Genomic DNA, 25,909 nt, shown 5'->3' with positions numbered 1-25,909 from the left:
AGCCTGGGAAGCAGGAACAAAGAGAAAAAAAATGACTTGCCAGCTACGGATGACATCTACTTGGTGCTTGGCCATCATTTGCACAATGCTTTCATATCTCATTACCCTGGTGATCTGACAGTAAGGGTTCTCACAAATGCACCATCTCCTTCCAGGAAAAGAAGAACTCTCTATGCTGCCACCAGGGAGGGGGACTGATTGAAGAAGGCACTGGTAGATGAGCTAGTCAAGGTATGGGGGGCAAACAAAATATCTAGTTTTTGCATCAGATGTAGCATATTACTAAAGAAAATGGGGAATAGCTTTGACAAACATAGAGAATATATGCATAATAAGCCCATATGGCAGAAAGACATAACTGAATTATATAAACACTGAGCTTGTGTTCAAGTTTATATACAATTCATGTTCCCATGAAATGTTAACTGCACTATACAGAAGTGCCATCAAAAAGAGGATGTGAGTGATTAAGCAATTACTTTCCTACACAAGTATTTTATGAAAGACAGACTTCAAGGGTTTGCAAGATAATATGTCCACTGATTTTTTTTAAAGGAATATTAATGTTACGTGAAGAGGAATACTTGGAAATTGTCTGAGTTATATGCAGTGAGAAAGTCACCGGACTCTCAGCACATTCTGCAAATGGAAGCTTGTGTTCAGTTTTGAGAGCTATTAAAAGAGTTCCAGTCTGTAGTATTTACATAATGTATACACGTTTTAATGAAAACAATTACTTTAGTCTTTTTAGAAGTCTTTTTTTTTCTAGAAAACAAATTCTTCTTAGTAAAAGAGTTTCTAACTTGATATAAAATCTTCCCTTTTTCTTCCAACCACAAATATCACATACGCATTTAATATTAAGCTTTTTTAGCTATCCTTTATATCCTCCCACCTATATTCTGCTTTATATGGTCATACTGTCCATCCTAACATATTTCCTTTAAACATCACATTAATGTGAAAGATGTTAACCTTCTCTATTTTATTAACTCACAGAACATGCTGCTCTTGCACATGTTTTGCCATTTGTAATTTTAGTTGCCTTTCCTGCTCCCTTTTGAATTAATCTGTCATAGATTTGTTATGTCTTTACAATATCTGATTGTCTTTCCTCTGCTTTCACTATCCCACCTGACCATCATGTCATCTACATAAAAAAAAAAAACATGTATTCTCTTTTCCCAGGTGCCTGCAATGTTACCCTTGCTGCTTGGTAGACAATGTGAATACAAATTGACCCATGTGTGGTAAGATGGATAGCATACTGGTTGAAAGACAGACCTTATACAGTGTGAGTTGCAGGTGCTTCACCAGAGAGTGTATGAAAGCAATCAGCAATGTCCCTCAGGCCTTGGTTCTGGGACTTCTACTTTTTGGTATTTACATCTTAAATCTCGAAAACAACAGCCAAAACCTTTGACTATGGGTAACAAAATTTGCAGACCATTGCAAACTAGGGGTTGTTGTTAAGTCATCCTTTGACACCCAAACGCTCTGGATTGAATTTGAACCTGTCCTAGTAAACTCTTGGTGTGCTAAACATGGGCTCATACTAAATGCTAAAAAGTATAGTATCATCACCTTTGGTAGACAACCCTCCTCTCATCATAGTGTTTAGACAACACATCTCAGCAAAATGAAAATTAGTTAGAAACATAAGTACTTTGATTGATAGCTCCCTCTCTTTTGATCACAACGTAACAATGGCTGCCTGGAAATCCTTCAATTTGGTGCTGCTAATTGCCAAAGGAATATTATAAAGGTCTAAAGAGATGATCACTCCCTTGTACTCGGCATGGTTCAGGTCAATTATTAAGTACAATGCCCTGTTTGGGATGCATCTCATTAAACATATCAATTAGAAAGAACCTCAAAGGTTCCTAACCAAAATGATCACAGGCCTAATGTCCACGAGCTACCAAGAGAGGCCCTCAAAGGTTCCTAACCAAAAAGATCATAGGCCTAATGTCCATGAGCTATCAAGAGAGGCCCTCAAAGGTTCCTAACCAAAAAGATCACAGGCCTAATGTCCATGAGCTACCAAGAGAGGCTGGATGCACTATACTTTATTTTGTATTTTATAGGCTTTTGAGAGGATTTAAGCTAGTAACCACAACGTTTTATGAAACTGCATGGCTTGAGACACCATATCCCCATCCATAATGTTGGAATATCAGGTCCTGTGTGAATTTCAGTAGTAAATAAATAAAGCGCTAAACAAAGCATTTTTTCACTCACATAAAGAGACATTTCTCCTCATTTGCTTGTCCCATCTGTCCATTCTCCACTAACCTAAAACTAAATATACATTGGTTGAACTTTGATGACCACACTTTCAAAACACCATGTTGTCTTTGAAGAAGGATACTCACTATCTTCCATTTTTCACTGGTCATGAATCTTTGTGAACCATACCAGCATATGTCACATGTGTCTTTTTCTCTTTTTACAGTTGGTCCTCTCTTTATCAGCTTCTTATTCTTCATCATGTCTGCCTTGCTTAATACTCTGACTTTTGGAGGTAGAAACTAGGATTTCTCTCTTCGACTTCACAGCCCTTCAGACTTAGTTTTACTCTTTGCTTCTGAAGTTTTTAATCCTGTCTCTTAAAAATTGTGATTCATTGATTCTTTTCTGGGTAGATAAAGGCAATTATGTCAGTGAATGACAGAAATTCTTCAAGTGGTTCCCCAGTCTCCAAAAAAGAAAACTCTTATTTACACCCAGTGATCAAATCTTTTATTGAACTCCAGAACAGTATCCAAATCATACCTCTCATCTGTTCAGATTTTTGTAGAATGTCCAGATCTTGACTTATATTTTTGGGTCTGATACTCATAAAATGTGTGTTTTTCTAGCAAATCACTAAGGACTGATGTCACTAAAGACAGACGACTGAATTTCAGAATTCATATTCTTCAGAAAAATGTACACTAATGCCAAAAGTGTTATTCTAGCAACTTTTTAAGTTTACAAGAGCAATATTTAAAATGTGTCTCTATTTTTGGACATTTGTCCCCCATTATTTTTTGCTTTGCCGAGATTTCTTGAGTTAAGAAGTTGAGTGGTATGATCCAAATCTCACCATACCTGGGGCAGCACCTCTGGAAAGGTACCATCTTTGTGTTCTACTCATCTCAAGGCATTCTCTTTTAATTCGGTAAGCTGTCTTTAGTCAGGCAGTGAACTAGACTTTCCAATGTTGTGTACCTGCATTCACTGATCTTAGGACTTCATCTGTGCATGTCCCATCTACAGAATCAGGCAGGCATCATAATTCTTTGTTTTTCCCTTCCCTACTTTTACCGTCATATCAGTGCCTCAAAGTTTGTTTTTTTCTTTGATTGACCCCTTCTCTGTGTTTCTTCACTGTAGAAGTCCCCTGCATCCTATTTTGATTTCCATGAATCTTGATATAGAGAGACCGAATGGTACCGTACAGTGAGAGCTTTGGAACTATGGGAAGCTTTGGCTAAAGGGGTATGTATCCCTCCATAACAGTCTCAGTTCTTCTTATTCTCGGCAGCCCTTGAGGTACTAGTGGTGGCCCTTACTGTCCTTCTGTTGCTTGGGAGACCACAAATGTCAGGGAAGAGAACAACCTGAGAGGTATCTGTACAAAAACATGTATAAATATATGCCCCCAAAGTCTGAAGGGTGCCAGCTCTTGAGAAGGCTGAAAATAACCAAACAATATCTAGAAGCCAGATCATTACAGTTAACAACAGCACCTGTGACAGTCTGCTGTACCACAGAGAAAACATGCATCACGCTGAACAGAAGTTCACAAAGTTCTGTCTTCACATAAAAGCAAGGAACACAACTAATATAAAATGAAATGGGTTGGGTAACTCAAAATACACAAGTTTTATGGGCCTCCCTTTGTTATAAAGTGACGTATACTTGTCCCTAACTTTGACAAACTATACTAGTCCCTACCTGTGACACCCTATACTTGTCCTACTTCACCTCCCGATCCCTTTTCATTTTTAGAATCAATTCTATCCCATAAGCTTTCTACCATGTTTCAAACATGTCTGTGTTTTGCTTTACTCTTTACAGCTCTGTATACCTAGCCACAATCAGTCTTTTTCTCAACTTCCTTCCCTTACTACTCTAGCGTCTGGAACCACTTTCTCCTACACTCTGTACTGAGTATATCACTGCTTCTGTTTTGGGTTCTTATCAACAGCCTTAACATGCTTCCTCTCTGTTTATACATGTAGCATAGCCCAACTATTGCTATTTTCTAAACTATTACATTTATATATATATATATATATATATATATATATATATATATATATATCTTAATTTTGTAATCTGTTATTTCTGTGTTTTGATTGATTTGTACTGTAAGCATATAATGTTTTAATGATATAACCGGGTAATTTCATGGAGCTTTTCTCCTTTGGCCTTCAATGAAAAGGGGTTCTTGTCTAATTGGAGTTTCTCAGTAAACAAATACAAATAAATACTGTATAAGTCAATAAATCAGCTATATGCTACTGCATGCTTTAACATGGAATACAAGAGAAAGAGAAGTTTACACAAACTTTCACTAGCACTGGACATACCAAAGATGACAACAAACTGCCATCTTTAACATTTGGCGGTAATGTGGAAAATGACCAGCTTCAACAGATCAAAAGCTTTTAATGTAATTGCTTAAACAGCAGCATCTAAACTAAATTAAACAAGAAAATGAGGGAAAACACCCATGACTTTTAAAAGAGCAGTCCCATCACTAAAGTAAGCTTTTCCATGGAGAAATTTCTATCAACAACAAAATACCTAGCTCCAGTGATCTATTGGAACATGCAGTCAACATCCTGCAAAATAACCTTATCACAAAAAGACAAATGCTTACTAGAGTTTCTTTCTCAAGTGATACTCAAACTGTTTTTTTTTTTCGGCTGATTTATTTTATTTTTGGGCTACATGTAATAAAACAAGCAACGGTCTACTTTCTCGCTAAGTTTGCCTACCCAAACTGCAAAATACTACAGCATTTTCAAACACTGTGGATAAAGGTGGCTTTGTTGTTTCCTTAAGAGTGCATGCTCTCTCTCTAGTTTATATATATATATAGATATGTATATATATATATATATATATATATATATATATATATATATATATAGGTCTACTTCAGACGTTCGACATTTCAAAACGCCGACTTTCATATGGCCGAGACCATATGATTGACAGTTTGAAATGTCGAGCATCTGCTAAACAATGTAAAACACACAAAAACACTTCACTAACTGCGTTTAGGAGGGGGGCAAGCCTCCCCTGCACCCCCCCACATGGGAGGCTGCACCCCCACACCCCCTGCTACTTAAATATTCCACGTTTATATCATGTTATTGAAAGAAGAAAATAGCGAACGCTATTTCATTGAACCAAAATATCTAAATCACATAATATCGAACATTCAGAACAGCAAATTTTTTCTTTGGGAAACAATTTGCTATTCCGAAACACATACACACAACACAAGCACACCTAAAAAACATCAATACATACACATACACTTATAATCCTACAACTAACCCTACACTAAACTATACATGCACTACTATCTATCCACTTACCTTAACCCACACCCTAACCCTAAGGTCCGTCACTATCGCACACTCACCTAACACGCACCCTAACCCTAACTCACAACCCGCCCCTAAACCTAATTCACCTAACCCGTGCCCTAACCCTAACTCACCTAACTCACACCCTAATCGTAACAAACACACAATCACACACTTACCTGAACCTGACCAGAAAATCTCCACCACAGCGCTGAAAATAGCGAAACCACAGAACTGGCCAACCAAATTCTTTCTCTAGGAAAGAATTCAGTGTTCTGCAGCTTCGCTATTTTTAGCATTCGATTAAAATGGGTCGATATTAGAACATTTGAAGTTTTCAAACTTCGATGTTCTGATATAGACCCAATATTTCTACTCTGAGATCACACTACAGTGCAAAAAAGGGAAATATCCCAGTTCCGCACTGTATAGGAATCTCCGCTATACGTGTGACCTTTCAAAAGTCGAACTTTTGAAAGTTCGTTCATATGAAGGGGACCTATATATATATATATATATATATATATATATATATATATGTGTGTGTGTGTGTGTGTGTGTGTGCATATAAATATATATATATATATATATATATATATATATATATATATATATATATATATATATGTATGTATATACAGTGGATATAAAAAGTGTACACACCCCTGCTAAAATGCCAGGTTTTTGTGATATAAAAAAAAATGAGACCACAATAAATCATTTCAAAACTTTTCCCACCTTTAATGTGATCTATAACCTGTACAATTCAATTAAAAAACAAACAAATCTGTTAGGAGAAAAATATAAAAAATAAAAAATGTTCAACAAGCTAGTTGCATAAGTGTGCACACCCTTAAACTAATACTTTGTTGAAGCACCTCTGAATTACAACATTCAGTCTTCTTGGGTATACACCTGCCATCAATTAAAGACACTCTGATTATCCCCAAATAAAGTTCAGCTGTCCTAGTAAGATTTTCCTGAGATTTACTCAGTTGCCTGCTACAGCAAAAGCCATGGTTCACAGACAGCTTACAAAGCATCATACGGATCGCATTGTTGAAAGGTATCAGTCAGGAGAAGGGTACAAAAAAATTTCCACAGCGTTGGATATAACATGGAACACAATGAAGATGGTCATCATAAAGTGGAGAAAATATGGGACAACAATGATGTTGCAAAGCACTGGACGGCCCTCTAAAATTGATGAAAAGACGAGATGAAAAGTGGTCATGGAGGCTGCCAAGAGACCTAGAGCAACACTGAAGGAGCTGCAGGAATTTCTGGTAAGTACTGATTGTGTACTTCATGTGACAACAATCTCCCCTATTCTCCATATGTTTAGACTATGGGGTACGGTTGCAAGACGGAAGCTTTTTCTTACATAGAAAAACATCCAGGCTTTGCTAAAATTTGCAAAACAATACATCAAGTCTTCCAAAAGCATGTGGGAAAATGTATTATGGTCTGATGATACCAAGGTTGAACTTTCTGGCCAAAATTCCAAAAGGTAAGTTTGACTCAAAACAACACTTCACATCACCAAAAGAACACCATCCCTAAGATGAAGCATGGCGGTGGCAGTATCATGCTTTGGGTTGCTTTTCTTCAGCTGGAACTAGGACTTTTGTCAAGGTGGAGGGAATTATGAACAGTTACAAATACCAGTCACTTTTGGTCCAAAACCTTCAGGTGTCTGCTAGAAAGCTGAAGATGAAGAGGAATTTCACCTTTCAACGCAACAATAACTCCAAGCATACACCCAAATCAACAAAATAATGGCTTCACCAGAAGAAAATTAAATGTTTTGGCCCAGCCAGAGCCCAGACCTAATTTCAGTAGAAAATCTGTGAGGTGACCTGAAGAGGGCTCTGCACAAGAGATGCCCTCGCAATCTGACAGATTTGGAGTGATTTTGCAAGGAAGAGTGGGCAAATACTGCCAAGTCAAGATGTGCCATGCTGATAAGACTCCTACCCAAGAAGACTGAATGCTGTAATTAGATCAAAAGGTGCTTCAACAAAGTATTAGTTTAAGAGTGTGCAGACTTATGCAACCAGCTTATTATATGTTTTTTTATTGTTTATGTTTTTTTATATTTTTCCCCTAACAGATTTGTTTTTCAATAGAATTGTACAGGTTATAGGTCACATTAAATGTGGGAAAAGTTCTGAAATTATTTATTGAGGTGTCTTTTTATATCACACAAACCTGGCATTTTAACAGGGTGTGTACACTTTTTATATCCACTGTGTGTGTGAGTGTGTGTGTGTATTATTTTATGTGCTCTCAGTAAAAAAGAGAATGGAATAGATTAAAATAAAGTTACTGCACTTACAAATTGGTCCTTCTTTCGAAGCACTTAGGATACATGCACTACACTCACACACATCTACACACACACACACACACACACACACACACACACACACACATCACGTGTATCAAACCAACAAATGAATACAGAGATGAAATAATAAACCATAATCTTAACTATGATTCAGTGACTGACTATAGCACAGTACATAAGCAACACAAGGTTTATTAAAGCTCCAGCAGGAATATAATAAAATGAATGGCTGACAATACTGAGGTTCAAGCCACACATGAGGGATCAGATTATATGACAGAGGGATGTCACTGCTGTGAGGATAAAAATATTTTTGGTCTGGAGAATCAAATACCTTCCCTGAGGCACAGGAGTGTTAACACTGTGCCATATGCAAAGGTCATGCTAATCAATCAGAAAAGAAAACGTGTGCCTCTAATTTAAACAAAAAGTCATAAAGAACTGTAAGGAAGTGTAAACAGCGAGAACTACACGCATTATGAACAGGGATGATGGTAGACATGAAAGTGATAAGAAAACTGCAAAATACTCTGCTATTTAAAAAGAAATGCCAACAAGGTCTAAATATGCAGTACTGAAAATATGTTAAACAGTGGTGATAGGAGCAAAAATGTGAAATTGAAAAGGAAACCGATATACTATCAAAAATCACAACAGGTGGTATTGAGACAGCAGTCTATCTTGCTGACTCAGTGTTAAGAAATCATTCTAACATAACGTCATCAGCAAAGTGATCTGTTTAAGTTGTCCCTCCTGGCCAAAAAAGTACTTTTTAGATGTAATACAGAAAAATATGTTACATTTGCATAAACAGTAAAGGAGGGGGTTTTATACATGGGAATAAATAACAGGACATATGCAATGCTGACATTGTACTTTTTAGGATTAAGAACTTAAAAGGGCAAGGTGCAAGAAGTATTTATCATTCTGTAATACAACACATCAAGGCAGACAAACATATTCATTCATAAATAAGTTTAACTTCTAGTACACTTCTCAGCTATCCTTCATTTACAGGGATGTCTCAGACTTTGGCTCAAAAATTTCTCGTCTCTCCTAAAATTGGTGTTTTTATAGAAAGGATGCATAGGTATGGCCTAAAAGTAATGACAGACATAACCATTAAATACTTCTTATTTTATTTTTGGAAATATGTGATAATTCAAGCCCTCTTTTTCTGTCAGATTTTCTAAGATGGTAATTCCGGTATTTTAACAATGCCCTTCATTTTGGCCCATTGTCTCTGTTTACTTTTCAGAATGTCCTCAATTCTTTGGCTAAGAAATTAAGAGCTACTTTTTCAGTGGATAGTAGGAAGATTTTGATAATATATATCTACATAGGATGGACAGACTACATTTAAATACAGCATCAGATGTCATATACATGTAAAGAATGGATGGAAGAACACATTTTGTTATTCTCTTGGGCAACACGTACCAATAAACAAAGTTACTGGAAGACAAGAAAAAAGGGAAATGCAAGCTTTGAAGGATAAATGCCAAAACTCCGTGAGCCTTAAAGGAAATCTGGATGACTGGGTTCAGAGCAGGGCATTTTATAAATAATGTTAAATGGCCTTGGGTATTTTAAAGAGAAGAATGATGGGTAGAGATAGTGTGAGAAAGTACGAGGTATGATCCAATGATGTCAATCTGGGGTGTTTAGAGACAGACTTATTAATAGGAGGGTCAAAGTATGACCCCCAAACTATTACGTAGTTTATCTAATGTCCATCTCAGATTTAGACATTGTAGCAGGCTGTATCTCTGAGTGAAACATAGTAGCAGAATATTACCTGCCAAGGGAAAACATTATTCTTCTGGAAGACTTTAATCTACCTTATGCTGATTAAAACAGTAAGACATCACAAGATGAATCCTAGACACTTATGGGACACAGCTGTAACTAAAAGAGGATTAGCACAACTAAATAATAGTGAAGTCATTAACACCATGGCTGATTTTCTTTTCACTGCCTTAGACAACGGCATTTTAGTTTTAGGATTTTTGTTTTAGGTTTCCTTTCTGAAAAAAGTATTCTTTTTTTATTCCACTATGCACCTACTAACATAAAAGACTATTTATACTTTTATTACCTTTTTTTCAGTTCACAAAAAAATGTACTGACAGTCATAAATGTTCAGATCAAACTTCCTTTTTGTTTCATGAAGGCAGCCCACGTGGTATTTCTGTCTGCTCTACTGTATTTTTCATTTAATGCTTATCCAGCACAGTCTCCTCTGTATGAAAATAGTGTGTGTATTGTTCATGTTTAGAAAGCCCTTGCCGCTGTGTGCAGGAAATATGTGACCTATATCAGTATAGCAGACCTATAGTGCCATGTCCACCCTTAGAGCTTCTAGAAAATGGACTTAGAAATCCATTACTTGAGGAGGTACTGAAGAATGGGATAGTCTCACAGCACAGGCATGGTTTAGAGCTATGTTTAAACTAGAGGAGGTACTGAAGTATGGGAGACTCTCACAGCACAGGCATGGTTTAGAGCTGTGTTTAACTAGAGGAGGTACTGAAGTATGGGAGACTCTCACAGCACAGGCATGGTTTAGAGCTATGTTTAACTAGAGGAGGTATTGAAGTATGGGAGACTCTCACAGCACAGGCATGGTTTAGAGCTGTGTTTAACTAGAGGAGGTACTGAAGTATGGGATACTCTCACAGCACAGGCACGGTTTAGAGCTATGTTTAACTAGAGGAGGTATTGAAGTGTGGGAGACTCTCACAGCACAGGCATGGTTTAGAGCTGTGTTTAACTAGAGGAGATAGTGAAGTATGGAATAGTCTCACAGCACAGGCATGGTTTAGAGCTGTGTTTAACTAGAGGAGGTACTGAAGTATGGGATAGTCTCACAGCACAGGCATGGTTTAGAGCTATGTTTAACTAGAGGAGGTACTAATGTATGGGATACTCTCACAGCACAGGCATGGTTTAGAGCTGTGTTTAACTAGAGCAGGTACTGAAGTATGGGATACTCTCACAGCACAGGCATGGGTTAGAGCTATGTTTAACTAGAGGAGGTACTGAAGTATGGGATAGTCTCACAGCACAGGCATGGTTTAGAGCTGTGTTTAACTAGAGGAGATAGTGAAGTATGGGTTACTCTCACAGCACAGGCATGGTTTAGAGCTGTGTTTAACTAGAGGAGGTACTGAAGTATGGGATACTCTCACAGCACAGGCATGGTTTAGAGCTATGTTTAACTAGAGGAGGTATTGAAGTATGGGAGACTCTCACAGCACAGGCATGGTTAGAGCTGTGTTTAACTAGAGGAGGTACTAATGTATGGGAGACACTCACAGCACAGGCATGGTTTAGAGCTATGTTTAACTAGAGGAGGTACTGAAGAATGGGATAGTCTCACAGCACAGGCATGGTTTAGAGCTATGTTTAACTAGAGGAGGTACTTGAAGTATGGGAGATACTCACAGCACAGGCATGGTTTAGAGCTGTGTTTAACTAGAGGAGGTACTGAAGTATGGGATACTCTCACAGCACAGGCATGGTTTAGAGCTGTGTTTTACTAGAGGAGGTACTGAAGTATGGGATACTCTCACAGCACAGGCATGGTTTAGAGCTGTGTTTAACTAGAGGAAGTACTGAAGTATGGGATACTCTCACAGCACAGGCATGGTTTAGAGCTATGTTTAACTAGAGGAGGTACTGAAGTATGGGATACTCTCACAGCACAGGCATGGTTTAGAGCTATGTTTAACTAGAGGAGGTACTGAAGTATGGGAGACTCTCACAGCACAGGCATGGTTTAGAGCTGTGTTTAACTAGAGGAGGTACTGAAGTATGGGATACTCTCACAGCACAGGCATGGGTTAGAGCGATGTTTAACTAGAGGAGGTACTGAAGTATGGGATACTCTCACAGCACAGGCATGGTTTAGAGCTGTGTTTAGCTAGAGGAGATACTGAAGTATGGGATACTCTCACAGCACAGGCATGGTTTAGAGCTGTGTTTAACTAGAGGAGGTACTGAAGTATGGGAGACTCTCACAGCACAGACATGGTTTAGAGCTGTGTTTAACTAGAGGAGGTACTGAAGTATGGGAGACTCTCACAGCACAGGCATGGTTTAGAGCTATGTTTCACTAGAGGAGGTACTGAAGTATGGGAGACTCTCACAGCACAGGCATGGTTTAGAGCTGTGTTTAACTAGAGGAGGTATTGAAGTATGGGAGACTCACAGCACAGGCATGGTTAGAGCTGTGTTTCACTAGAGGAGGTACTGAAGTATGGGATACTCTCACAGCACAGGCATGGTTAGAGCTATGTTTAACTAGAGGAGGTACTAATGTATGGGAGACTCTCACAGCACAGGCATGGTTTAGAGCTATGTTTAACTAGAGGAGGTACTGAAGTATGGGATAGTCTCACAGCACAGGCATGGTTTCGAGCTGTGTTTAACTAGAGGAGGTATTGAAGTATGGGAGACTCTCACAGCACAGGCATGGTTTAGAGCTATGTTTAACTAGAGGAGGTACTGAAGTATGGGAGACTCTCACAGTACAGGCATGGTTTAGAGCTATGTTTAACTAGAGGAGGTACTGAAGTATGGGATACTCTCACAGCACAGGTATGGTTTAGAGCTATGTTTAACTAGAGGAGGTACTAATGTATGGGATACTCTCACAGCACAGGCATGGTTAGAGCTATGTTTAACTAGAGGAGGTACTAATGTATGGGAGACTCTCACAGCACAGGCATGGTTTAGAGCTGTGTTTAACTAGAGGAGGTACTGAAGTATGGGATACTCTCACAGCACAGGCATGGTTTAGAGCTATGTTTAACTAGAGGAGGTACTGAAGTATGGGATACTCTCACAGCACAGGCATGGTTTAGAGCTATGTTTAACTAGAGGAGGTACTGAAGTATGGGATAATCTCACAGCACAGGCATGGTTTAGAGCTATGTTTAACTAGATGAGGTACTGAAGAATGGGATAGTCTCACAGCACATACATGGTTTAGAGCTATGTTAGTACCATGAAAGTCCTCTGGTTTATGACAGGCATCATGTACATGTTGGACTGGCACATCACTAGGGCAGCCTCTGTTGAAAAGAAAAATCCTTTAACAATGTAAAGTCCTTCCCTTTACACTTGTTCCATGTCACAGCAAAAGGTCCTTGTAATATATTTTCACATCTAAAGCTAATTTCCTCACGTTTCCCAGATCACTTTGTTGGAGCTCCTCTTTTACAGCATAACTACAAATGTCATACTTCTGTCATGCATGACCTTATCACCACACTTCATGCAGGTGATCTTGTTTTCTTAAATTCAACACCCCAATATGCATCCTGTGAACATGAGCTACAGAAGTTCTTTACCATCATAGAACATAGCATGGTGAGATGGAGAATGTAGCTACCCCCATATATCATATCCCAGCCATGTGTGCATGCAAGATTCATGCTGAAGCCATGTAGACTGTATTTTATTTTTTTCATTAATTTGTTAACCCAAAAATCTTGCCCCAAATCCTTTGTCTGAGCACTATTTTACAGGTAGGCTTAGTGACTTAAAGCCACATCCAGTGTCATGCAATGAGGAAGATATTGTATAATGAGCATATTGTTAATAACCCATGTAGAATTTCTGTCCATGAAGCTGTGCAGAACTTTTGTCTGTAATATGCTGCCAACTGCCTTAGCAAAACAAAGATACTGCTTTTGCATCTACTGGGAAATAAAAAAAATATAAAAAATAGAAAAAAAGTCTTTATGAAGCAAGAATACTATGCCTTGCTTAGAAGAAGATGTGTTACAAGAAAGAGCAGGGAAGGGAGCAGCAGACAGCAATGACTGAGAACACCTCTAAAGCACAACTGAAAACGAGTGGAAGGCAACACAAAACCTGGGACTATTTTAATCATGTAGAAATAGTGGTAAAAAGTAACAAAAATTGCCCCCAACACACATATCAAGTATTATTAACATGCTCATATTTAATTCTATGATAAAATCTTAGGTTCAGCTGGAGATGACTGCAAGCCCCATTCACCCTATCACATTCATGATAGTAAGCTCACCCCCCCCCATTCTTTGTAACATGAACTGCTAATTCTGAGTGTCTATGATCTGCACATGAATTTCACACAAGCTACTTCAGTTACCTTCTGTTCCCATCAAAAATTCTGTAAACTAAGATTAATTCTTCAAACTTTATTTATATGTCTGCAAAAATGCCAATAAAAGATTTCTAGACATTAAATTCATATTCAGAATATCTGAATGGTAGCACATCCTTTCTTCTCACCTTAGATTTTTACTGTTACGTTGCTGCATAAAGTCTAAGATCCACCTCATACAGCTAGTAGAACATGTAGTCCTTAAGTCCGGCAGTAATTCAGTGATCATAGAAGACAGTCAAACACTAATACTTTAATCACTTAATCTTAGATGATCAAGGCAAATTATACACACATCTGTTTCATAGGTACTGCTCTGGTTAACGGACTTGCTCCAAGAACTAAGATGTAACGTATTATATATCAGTACCACTGTCTGCCTCTCGCTCTCTCTACACTGTGATGTTATCATCAAAGTACCACCTAATAAGTGAGCACAAGTGCATAAAACATAATGCTGCATCCATATACATAAAGGTACCCTCAGGAATGTATGTATCCATTATTCCATACATGTTAAATATACACTTTATCCAGCATAGGAACTGAGCATAAGGCAGGAATCAGTCCTGAAGAGGACAGCAGTTCATGTCAGACCATACTCATGTAGACCTCAGATAACTACTTCAGTGAATTTGACACCAGTAAAATGGATGGCTGCCACTAATGCAATGAAAGTTAGGACTCATTCATTCATTCTTTTTCAGATGTCCTTTCATAGTCATAGTGGAAGGTGGAGACTATCCTAGCATACAAAATGCATAATGCAGGAAATCAGTCTATGCATAGTTCCTTCCTCACGCAAACACATGCACACTCAAACACATGTATGGACATCTATAGGGAATTTACTGAACAGCATGAAGAAACATAATAAGATTGCTTATTGTTTATGGTATTTGTGTGCAAATAAAGCATTTTAACAGTTAACTGCTTTGTTGTGTCAGTTTAGACTGGGTCTTCCTTTTGCTTTGGGCTTTAGGTAATGATGCGCAGTGACCAAGTCATCTACATCCAACAGATCAATATGAATTCACTCTCACATCATTTATTTTCATGATTAACAACTCTGAACAATTTACTACTGTTAACTCCTCACCACTCCTACAAACCAGACCCAGAATAAAACACAACAAGCTTCGAGGTAATAGGAAAACTAATCATAGTAAAAAAAAAATCATATGGACCAGCCACACAGCAGGGCAACCATAGTGGTTGCCCTGCTGTTTGGTTGGTCCATACGAGTATTTTTTACTATTAATAGTAACAACTATACGAAATACATGATATATGTTATCAAGCAGCACAATTCATGAGAGTTATTTGCATGTTATTCAAAATGCAAATAATGCAAAATTATGGCATTTTTCTATTGCAGACAAAAAAAAAAAAAAACATTAATTTAGTCCAGCTCTGAAAAAAAATCTAAATAGAAACAATCACTCAGAAACAGTATCTGACCTTTAGCTGACCAATCTACAAAGTTTAGCAGTTACCCTTTATTTTTTGACATAGTGTTTCATGCACAGATTTTTGGCCGAGAGATATGCAGCACATCAGCACAGGTTAACAAAATATTGTCCCAAAGGGAAAATATTATTAACAACATTGTTTGAAGTCTGGAGGAATTAGTGACACAGAACAGTTACAGTAGTATAAGAGGTAGTATTAAATAGTGAAGTGTTACAAAATGCTGGGTGCATTAAACTGTGAAATATGTATGACTTTACGTTTATTGACTGACCAGAGTTAAACAACTGAAATATGTCTTGTAGAATGGAAATTGCATCAGTATAAGTAACATATCTTACTATGACATTCATTTTTTTCTCACTTTTCCTTCTGCCTTCTGCTTTATAGGCCACCTAATACATCTGTTTTATTATGAATAAAAATAAAATGTAGTTGATTTCCTTTGAGCAGCTACAGTGGATATAAAAAGTGCACACACCCCTCTTAAAAATGCCAGGTTTTTGTGCTGTAAGAAAATGAGACCACAATAAATCATTTCAAAACTATTCCCACCTTTAATATGACCTATAACCTGTACAATTCTATTGAGAAACAAACAAATCTGTTAGGGGAAAAATATAAAAAATAAAAAATGTACATTAAGCTGGTTGCATAAGTGTGCACACCCTTAAATTAATACTTTATTCCTTTTACTTTAATTACTGCATTCAGTCTTATTGGGTACACACCTGCCATCAATTAAAGAGACTCTGATTAACCCCAAATAAAGTTCAGCTGTCCTATTAGGATTTTCCTGACATTTACTCAGTTGACTGCTACAGCAAAAGCCATGGTTCGCAGAGAGCTTGCAAACATCAAAGGGATCTCATTGTTGAAAGGTATCAGTCAGGAGAAGGGTACAAAAAAATTTCCGCAGCACTGGATATACCACGGAACATAGTGAAGACAGTCATCAAAAAGTGCAGAAAATATGGGACAACAGTGACATTGCAAAGAACTGGACATCCCTCCAAAATTGATGAAAAGACTAGATGAAAACTGGTCAGGGAGGCTGCCAAGAAACATACAGTAACACTGAAGAAGCTGCAGGAATTTCTGGCAAGTACTGGTTGTGTACTACATGTGACAACAATCTTCCGTATTCTCCGTATGTCTGGCTTATGGGGTAGGGTTGCAAGACGGAAGCCTTTTCTTACACAGAAAAACATCTAGGCCCAGCTAAAATTTGCAGAACAATAAACCAAGTTGCCCAAAAGCATGTGGGAAAATGTGTTATGGGCCGATGAGACCAAGGTTGAACTCTTTGGCCACAATTCCAAAAGGTATATTTGGCACAAAAACAACACTTCTCATCACCAAAAGAACACCATCCCCATGATGAAGCATGGTGGTGGCAGTATTATGCTTTGGGGATGCTTTCCTTCAGCTGGAACTGGGGCTTTAGTCAAGGTGGAGAGAATTATAAACAGTTCCAAATACTAGTCACTTTTGGCCCAAAACCTTCAGGCGTCTGCTAGAAAGATGAAGAGGAATTTCACCTTTCAACACAACAGTGACCCTAAGCATACATCCAAATCAACAAAAGAATGACTTCACCAAAAGAAAATTAAAGTTTTGGAATGGCCCAGCCAGAGCCCAGACCTGAATCCAATAGAAAATCGGTGGGGTGACCTGAAGAGGGCTATGCACAAGAGATGCCCTCACAATTTGACAGATTTGGAGCACTTTTGCAAGGAACAGTGGGCAAATATTGCCAAGTCAAGATGTGCCATGGTGATAGACTCCTACCCAAGAAGACTGAATCCTGTAATTAAATCAAAAGGTGCTTCAACAAGGTATTAATTTAAGGGTATGCACACTTATGCAACTAGCTTATTGTATGTTTTTTATTTTTTATATTTTTCCCTTAACAGATTTGTTTGTTTTTCAATTGAATTGTATAGGTTATAGATCACATTGAAGGGATCTAGGACTATTAATCTAATGCACAATTTCATGAAACGGAAACGTCGCACACAATTTTGCGAAAGTGCTTTTTCACCGAAAATGCACTTTCGCAAAACAGAAATAAACTAAAAAAATCACAAAAGGGCTGTTGGTGAGATTGAGGCACAGTGGGGGTAAGGGAATATTTCCTTTTCCCCACTGTAGTGTGATCTCGGAGTGAGGATATAAAAGTAGGGGGTGTAGTGGGGTGCAGGGGGGCTTGCTCCCCCCTTGCATAAATGTGATTACTGTTGTTTTTTTCAAGTTTGCAATTTTTTTTATTTTTTTACTTCTGTTTTGTGAAAGTGCATTTTTGGTGAAAAAGCACTTCTGCGAAACTGTGCGCGAGCATTTCCGTTTGGTGAAATTGTGCATTCGGTTAACAGTCCTAGATCCCATTAAAGGTGGGAAAAGTTCTGAAATGATTTATTGTGGCTCATTTTTTATATCACAAACATCTGGCATTTTAACAGGGGTATGAACACTTTTTATATCCACTGTATGTGGTCGTTAATATGTGACAAATTAGAATGGATGCGTCATATTCAACAATGCAATCAGAGTATGTTACCATTTTTAGCTCAATTAATGTGTTCTTCAACAATATAAGTCATGAATCTTACTAAAGATGCCTTCCTACCACAGACCTAGAGTTAAGCTTTAATGTTTGCCTCTCATAATATGTAAAAAGTATGTGCTTCTACTGGTGCACAATTGTAAAAAAATGTTTCAGAGGTATTTGGAATCCTAGATGATTTCAGGTATGTTATATCATTGCTTCAGATCACCTGATGCATTTGACCAAAGTTTAGAAGAAGTTACATTCATAAGAAACTCTGGACATATACCACTGATGCAGAACTTGAAATTTAGCCCCTTTTTCTGAAGAGACTCCAGATATGGTTTCTACTGTGAGTCACCAGGTTCCACAAAGCTGATGATTCAAAATACAGAGAAATAATATCCAAACACAGAAGAGTGAAAAAAAATAACTTTAAACGTTTTTGCAGGATATTTATACTAACTCTGCAGTTGCAGAAGGCAGGAATCTCCCAAAAGAAAGTAACCACTTTGCACCAGCAGCAGCAATGATTTCCTATGGAGAACAGGGTTTGATGTTCTGTTTTTGATTTTTTTTTCTGCAGGCAAATGAAGCAAGAGGAATTATACCTTGGACCAACTGTAGAGCAGCCCAGGTTATGTTTATAGATTAGGGATATTTGGCCTGTATGCCGTGAAAACTCCAATTTCTTTTTTTAACACACACCACTGGATTACTTATTTTACTTATTCATTTACATGGTGGACTGATGCAAAGTCATCATTTTCATTGCAGACCGAAGACCATTGGGGGACAAAGGCCCAAAAATAAGGACGCTTTTTAAATATTGCTCTCACAAACTTAGAAAGTTGATAGAATAACATGTTTTGCATTAGCATGAATTTTCTAAAGATATGAAGTCCGAAACTCAATTGCCTGCCATTATTTTCTGGCTTTAGTCCTCAGTGATTTGCCAGAAAATGACAATTTTATGAGAAATTGACCAAAAATATGAGGCACAAATCTGAACATTCTGTGAAAATCTGGACAGTTGAGAGGTATGCCAAAGACAAAAGAAATGATCTGTATATACAAAAGCAGACAAAGATGTTTTCCTGCACTAGGCTAGTAAGGCATACTTTGTAGTTACCTATACCGTAACAAAGCAATAGTAGATACACTGTTGCAACAAGGCCCATATCAGAGCTGTCCCTCTAATGCACGTGAAACAATGTTAATACTTCCACCCAAACTATGACCAACTCAGGCAAATGAAACCACAGCTTAACATCTCACTAAAAGCACAAGCCATCAAATGCTACAATGGTAGAGCTGGAATATCGCCAAAGTACTGGGTGGTGACAGAAACCACAAATGTCTTAGTTTATCACCATCAAATATAAATCTGCATCTGGTTGAACAACTGACAGTGTTACTTTACATGGACATTTTTTTAAAAAAACTGAGCAGATAACACTGGGCAAAATATTGATTTTCTATTTTTTTATATTGGGTCACCTGTTTTCAAATGCTTCAGACAGAACATCTTCCTAGTACTAAATGTGATAAGTAGAATGGCAAGTGAACCTCTCAGATTTTATGGTGTAGGTGAAATTATGTAATTTTGAATCTCAGATTTTGGCCTTACTCCTAGATTTACAGAGCATACCTCTCAGCTGTCCCTGATTTTCAGGTACATCTCTGATTTTGACTCAAATTTTAGTTTTGCTCCTTCTTTTAATCCCTCCTAAAACTGGTGACTTTTTGGAGAAAAGATGGTGAATTACACTTATGAAATAATGACAATAGAGTTATAGACTTCTTTTACTTCAGAAAATTTATATTAATTCACGTCCTCTTATTTGGTCAATCACTCATGTTAATAATACTAATATTTTAAAATGCCCCTGATTATTTCAGGATCTGTCCCTGAAATTTTTAAGCTTTGTACTGATTCCATTGAGAGCTATCTTGCTCAGTTTTTCATAAAACCGGATGTTAATGTTAGATAAATTGCAAATATGTGAATTAATCTAATGCAAAAAGCCATTATTTTCAGTGATATATGATCTACTATCCATTGATTGTCTACTCTCAAAAATACAAAGATGTTCCTATATCTGATACTCTGTTATGATTTTGAAATGCTAGTGATAAGCTTTGAATGCTCAGAAGTTGATAAGCGTACTGGTAAATCAGGAAATGATCACTATAAATGGTGTGTTAACTTCTTTACTGTTCACAAGTTCTCAGCATTTCTGTGTATGTAATATTTACTATGTTAGACATATGCTCTGTGTTTGATCTTTGTCCCACTGCAAATTTTTCTTTTGAAAGATGTTTTCTAAATGCCAGTTACATTAAATATAATAATGTTTGATACTTATAAAACCTGAACAGTAATTTGAACACGGTTGTTTGTCTCTTAACTCAACAATCTGCCTAGGTATGTGATAACAGAAATAAAGCTTTTTAATAAAGAACTATTATGAACAGATGAGGGGGAACAAAATGGGTAAATAAAGCAAGAGTCATCCTGAAAGGTCCATAATCAGGGGCTCTGCCACCACAAAGTTCAACTTTGGCATCTATTTGCTTCACAAATGTGCAACTTCACTTTTATACACAATGTCTGTTTGAAAGTCATTGTAACAAAAATGGACAGTTTCTGCTTCACAAAATGAAGCTATCTGTCCCAAACCAGTCAGTATAATGCTACAGAGCCAGGAACAAATTACATAAGACAGTTCATTAATGTTTGTGCAAAAAAAAAAAAAAAAAAACAAGAGTAGGCAGCAAATCAGGGTGACCATGGATGTTTGACAGCACTTCTACAACTTTCTCTAAGCCATAAGCACTTAAAATGTACCACTCGGGTTGTGCTTCTGTGAAGTGCAACCACATTTTTTGTATAACAAAGTGAAAACATATTTCATTTTATTTCGTGTAGACAAGTAAAAATCGAGCTAAACCCATATCATAGCAAGGATTGCTGCTAAGTATGTGAAGTGTAGTTCTGCTAAAGCAAAAATATTAATGGCACAGTTTCAAAAACTGCCAAGAATGACAGATGCATGAAGCACGTTCCAATTAAAAGGTTGCTATGGCTTGCTGGAGTGAGTTGTGGTGACCTTAGAAATGATTAAATTATTTAATAGTCTGTGTAGGAGAGCACCAGTCATTACAAATTTTTGGCATTGTTTGCTTTGGAGGAAATGGTGGTTTTGGAGAAGTACATTGAAATATTTATATGTCAGAGTTTCTGACCCATAACTCAAGCAAATACTTATAGTTTTCACTAGAATGCCCCTGCACTAATGCTTCCTTAGACTTTGTCATAGCAAGGAGTGACTCCATCAAATGCAAAGGGACCCTGACAGCAGTGAGAACAGCTCTGAAGGGAAATGCCATAGCTATCACAACTTGACATTCAAATTACTTTCTTTTAACTTTTTTTTTAACTGTTAAGACTTTAAACGTAGCTGAAGTGCAGATAATCACAACCAAAATGGTACACAGTCTGCAACAAAACAGTGTTATGAAAAAAAACAAAGAAACTAAATGTGTCTCTCTGAGTAAGACCATAGAGATTGGGGGCATGATGTTTGTGGTGCATTTTGTTGAAACTCTTGCTTTGTGAAGCTAACCTACTGAAAGTAATTATCTTGACAAAAAGATCACTTTCTCAAAACCAGGGACATTTTGCAAAAGTCTGGATAGTTGAGAGGTATCACTAGAATGCTCATCTTTTTTGGCAGGGATACATTCCAGGAAATTAAAAAATAATCAGTTCTAGTTTTGCAGAATTTAGTTTATTCACATTTGGTTGTCTTAGTCATACTTCACTCAGCAATAGATTAATGTGTGCAAGGTAATACAAATGTGAATAAAAAGTTAAGCCCTCCAGACAGCTTCAATTAACCTATTCTCATTTAGCAAGAATAGTGACACAAATTTCTTGTGCTTCAGGTCAGGCAGTAATGCTGCTTCATAACTTTCAAACTTCCATCCCTAGACTGTGAAACAAAGGGGCAAAATGTAGAACACACACTAACAGTTTACTAACACCTTCAACTAGGAAGCTCACAGGACCATTAATCTATACTAACAAAAATGCTCTTTTGATGCATTTACACATTTACATGATTCAGTATTATTCACTATGGATAATTGAAAAACTGTAAATGTGTGACAGACCCTTTCAATATGGAACAGCCAGGGGCATGAACTTTTTAAGACTCATAATGAGGTGCATTTGAGAGGTATGCACTCCCTAACTTGTCTGTGATTCCCCCTTTCCACTAGAATAAACCTCTTTTTTACTTTTGGTCACAGGGCAAGTGTCTTCCATAAGGTTACTGGCATTCTTGCTATACAAAGAGGCCAGCTTTGAAATAAAATATAAATGAAATATGAATTTCTTACTTGCTGCATTATTATGGGTAGTCATGCATCATAAGGTTATGTTTCAGCTATGAATCACATCAGGGGAGAAGAGTGTGTGGGAAAAAGAAGCTGTTGCTGAATTTTTTTCTTTTTTTTTTTGTTAAGCAAGAGACTGCCAGGTTTTGCTTTACGTCATGATTTGATATACTTGTTTGGATCAGTGCTGAGGGAAGGTCTGTTTTGGTTTTCATTTGAAATGAATGCACTTCGTTATTTAGCCAAGTGTTTCTGAGCTACTGATATATGTTTTAGTGATGTTTTATCTTATCGCTTCTTTCTGACTTTTCGATAAGTCTATGATGCATACAATCGCGAAAAGTAAGCTTCTGTTCCTGTTTTATATGGTAGATAGAAGGAGGGGCGGGTAGTGGATGGGCTACATATCGTATCCAAATGGCAGTAATGTGCAGCTTCTGCAGATTTTCCCACTGGCTTAAGTTTCATTCTCACACTGATGCCACAACCTGTTGGCCTTACTGCACTGCCCCCTTCCCATCCGGAAACAAGAGTTTACATAAATCAATCTACTTCTTAACTATTGCAAAACAGTGGATTCACGTTATTATCAAATTAAAACAGTAAAGTCTGCAGCATTACTTGCTATTGCGTGTTTTTTCCTGTTTATCTACACCTTAAGAACATTTGTTTAAATAAATCGACTGCTACTTTTTCTGGACATAATCAGATCAGTCTAAAAGATAACATTTTGTCATACATGTGGGATACTGCTTTGTGTCCAGACTTTCTAAAGTAAACATAATTTCTAGGCAGACAGACTAAACGGTATGCTCCTTTAAATTTTTATATCCCACCACCCAGTGTTTGGATATCTCTATATGAGCACAGTCTAACCAGACCATTTCACCCGGTAATTAAAAAAGCAGTTTGCTCTTCCAAAACACATACCACCATATTTCCTGGTTTACAGCTTGGTCCACTACCTTGGATCGCCTCTTCCATTACGGTTACCTCCTCTTTTGAGTTGGAATTGATGCTAAAACAACTGTTCCGAGCATGCCTTATCTTATTTTCAATATCTGGGAAGTGGAATACACAGAGTGCGGCTGAGACTCGGGTAGATTTCTCAAAGACCCCAAAAAGAAGATCTGATGTGCCCCGTTCCTTAGATCCTTGTCTCTGGACTTCAGAGACTGAGAGCAGTCGATTGTAGACGTCCTTGTCCGCCCCACATTGAAGCCCCATCTGGATGTAGGATTCTGTCAGTTTCTTAGCTTCCCAATGGCCAACGCCTTTGAAAAGCTGAGGTTCAAGACAGATGCGAGCCAGTATGCTGTTAGGGTGGCTTTCCTTGTCTCCCAGGGTGGCATCGTTGTTGAACGCGATATATGAAAAATTATTGTGATTAAAAGCTCGCACAAAACTCAGCAGATTCTTGGATTTGGCCTCCTGCTTGATTTTGAAGACATTGTCCTCCGAGGGGTTTATAGAATAGGTAAAGAGTCGAGAGGGTTCACTCAGGTTAAGAGAGCGGACAGCGATCTCCGGAGTATTTTCGAATCTCAGGTCTAACTTGTTAAGGTTCTTTGGAAAGAAGCGGCTACCCATCCCTGTGTATGTGGCTCCTACTAATAACTTCGTGTCCCCCTGGGATGGTTTAAGAACAAGCCCCACGGTGGAAGCGTCGGGACTGTTGGCAGCAACAGTCAGTAAGCTGGGGAAAATCCGATCAGTAGCGAGACTTGAGTTTTCGGGGAAAGGTAAGGCAATCACAGAGATGTTGTCCCTTCTCCTCAGTTCGCAGAAACCCTGGTAGACGGAGCCACAGACGACGAGAATTCCCTGATCAGAGTCCAACAGTAGCATCTTGTTGTAGTTGTCAGTCAAGTTAAGTGGGTGCTCACACTTGGCTTTTAATTGTGGTGCGTGGCATATAAAACTGTCCATGACTGGCCCATTTTTGTCCTCCGCCTCAAGATGCAGGTCAAGGCTACGCAGCTGGTAGAGCTGGTTGACTGCGGCCACATAAACTTTGCCATGATCCCGGTCTATCACAAAGTTGTTGGTCAAGGAGGGCGAGGTGAACTTGTGGCGTACTTCCAACCCAGAGGTGCACTTCACCAGAATAAGCACCAGGATCACAGATGATGGCGCGGCAGAGGACCCAAGTGACATTTTTGTGTGGCTCCGGCGTTAGGACAAGGTGCTCTCTGGAAAGCACATTTAGCTCCTGTGGATTTTCTCCTCTTCGGTTAATCCAAGAGGAAACCCTTGTTTCCTGCTTACATGCCTAACACCCAGAATGACGCGCTGGAGTCGTGCTTCCTTTTGCTGTCTTTAGCTTTTAAACATAATCGTGAGTTTGCTAAATCCTGTTACTGTCACATTATGCACTGAGATTGTTAGTAAGGGTGACACAAACTCTCCCAAATATAGCAGACCACTCTGTGCATTTCTTCTTTTTATTTTCCTGTTTGCCAGGCGCTGTGCAGTACTTTATCTTCTGATATCTGTGGCATACATGGTTTCTTTTTATTCGCACGTGTGTGTTTGTAGAACTTTGGTGGTAATAACAAGTTATGATCTACTCACTCAAGAACTTTGGACCCGCGGGTTAAGAGTCAAGTTTCATTTACTTGCATTTTCAGCACAAACTTTTTCTGAATGCTCCTGCCAAGCACTGCTTCTTCTCACTGGCTCTTTTTGCTGTCTTGTCACTTACTCTGTGGTTTGGTGTCGAGAAATACACACGATAAGCTGCGAACAGAAACACAGAACCCTGCAGCCTTGGCCGTTGACGTTTAAAGATTTCCCCTTTGCACCATCTCAGCTACATTCGACTATTTTTGTTGTCATCCGGAGCTGCTGGCTACAGCTGTCAACTACAGCAAGGGCATATCTGTGTGTGTGTGTGTGTGTGTGTGGGGGGGGGGGGGGGGGGGGGTGCAATCTCATTTCATTAGTCTCCACACTCTCGTGAGAATATTTTTGCATTAAATGGTGCTATTAAAAAGCCATCGCCGGGGAATTACAATTCAGACGGGTCATAGGGCATCAGCAAGCAAACACGACATAGCTCTCAAGTGTACCTCGTTACGAGGAACGTACCTCATTTTGGGGGGGGGGGTCTTAAAAAGTGCGTGTTCCTCAAAGTTCCGCATTGAAAGGGTCTGTCACACATTCAGTGTTAGGAATTTTTTAACTGCTAGCCATGGGTAAATAAATATGAATCATATTAATTCATTAACATATCTTTTTGTAATTAAAACCAGCATATTTTAGCCGTCATATGACCTTCCTAGTTGAAGTTGTTAGTAAGCCATTAGTAAGTGTTCCACATTTTGTCCATTTGTCACACATTATGAGGGCTAATGTTCCTCATTTTGGGGAAAGGAGGTTGAGAGCTA

At 38.2% G+C, this 25,909-nt stretch overlaps 1 protein-coding gene across 2 annotated transcripts in view; it reads right to left on the bottom strand.

Annotated features, from left to right (window-relative positions):
• Positions 1–25,383, bottom strand: part of PLXND1 (plexin D1) — an 817,829-nt gene extending 792,446 nt beyond the window's left edge. For both annotated transcript variants that reach the window (XM_044078628.1, XM_044078629.1), the window contains exon 1: positions 23,451–25,383. In XM_044078628.1, coding sequence (XP_043934563.1) covers positions 23,451–24,677 — 1,227 coding nt within the window. In that variant the 5' untranslated portion in view covers positions 24,678–25,383. The remainder of the gene's footprint in view (positions 1–23,450) is intronic.
• Between the last annotated feature and the right edge of the window lie 526 nt (positions 25,384–25,909).

This window comes from Protopterus annectens, chromosome 7.part1, assembly GCF_019279795.1.
Source record: "Protopterus annectens isolate FY-2018-M chromosome 7.part1, PAN1.0, whole genome shotgun sequence".
Lineage (NCBI taxonomy): Eukaryota > Metazoa > Chordata > Ceratodontiformes > Protopteridae > Protopterus > Protopterus annectens.
Note: the sequence above shows the minus strand (reverse complement) of the source record. Positions and strands in the feature narration are given on the sequence as shown.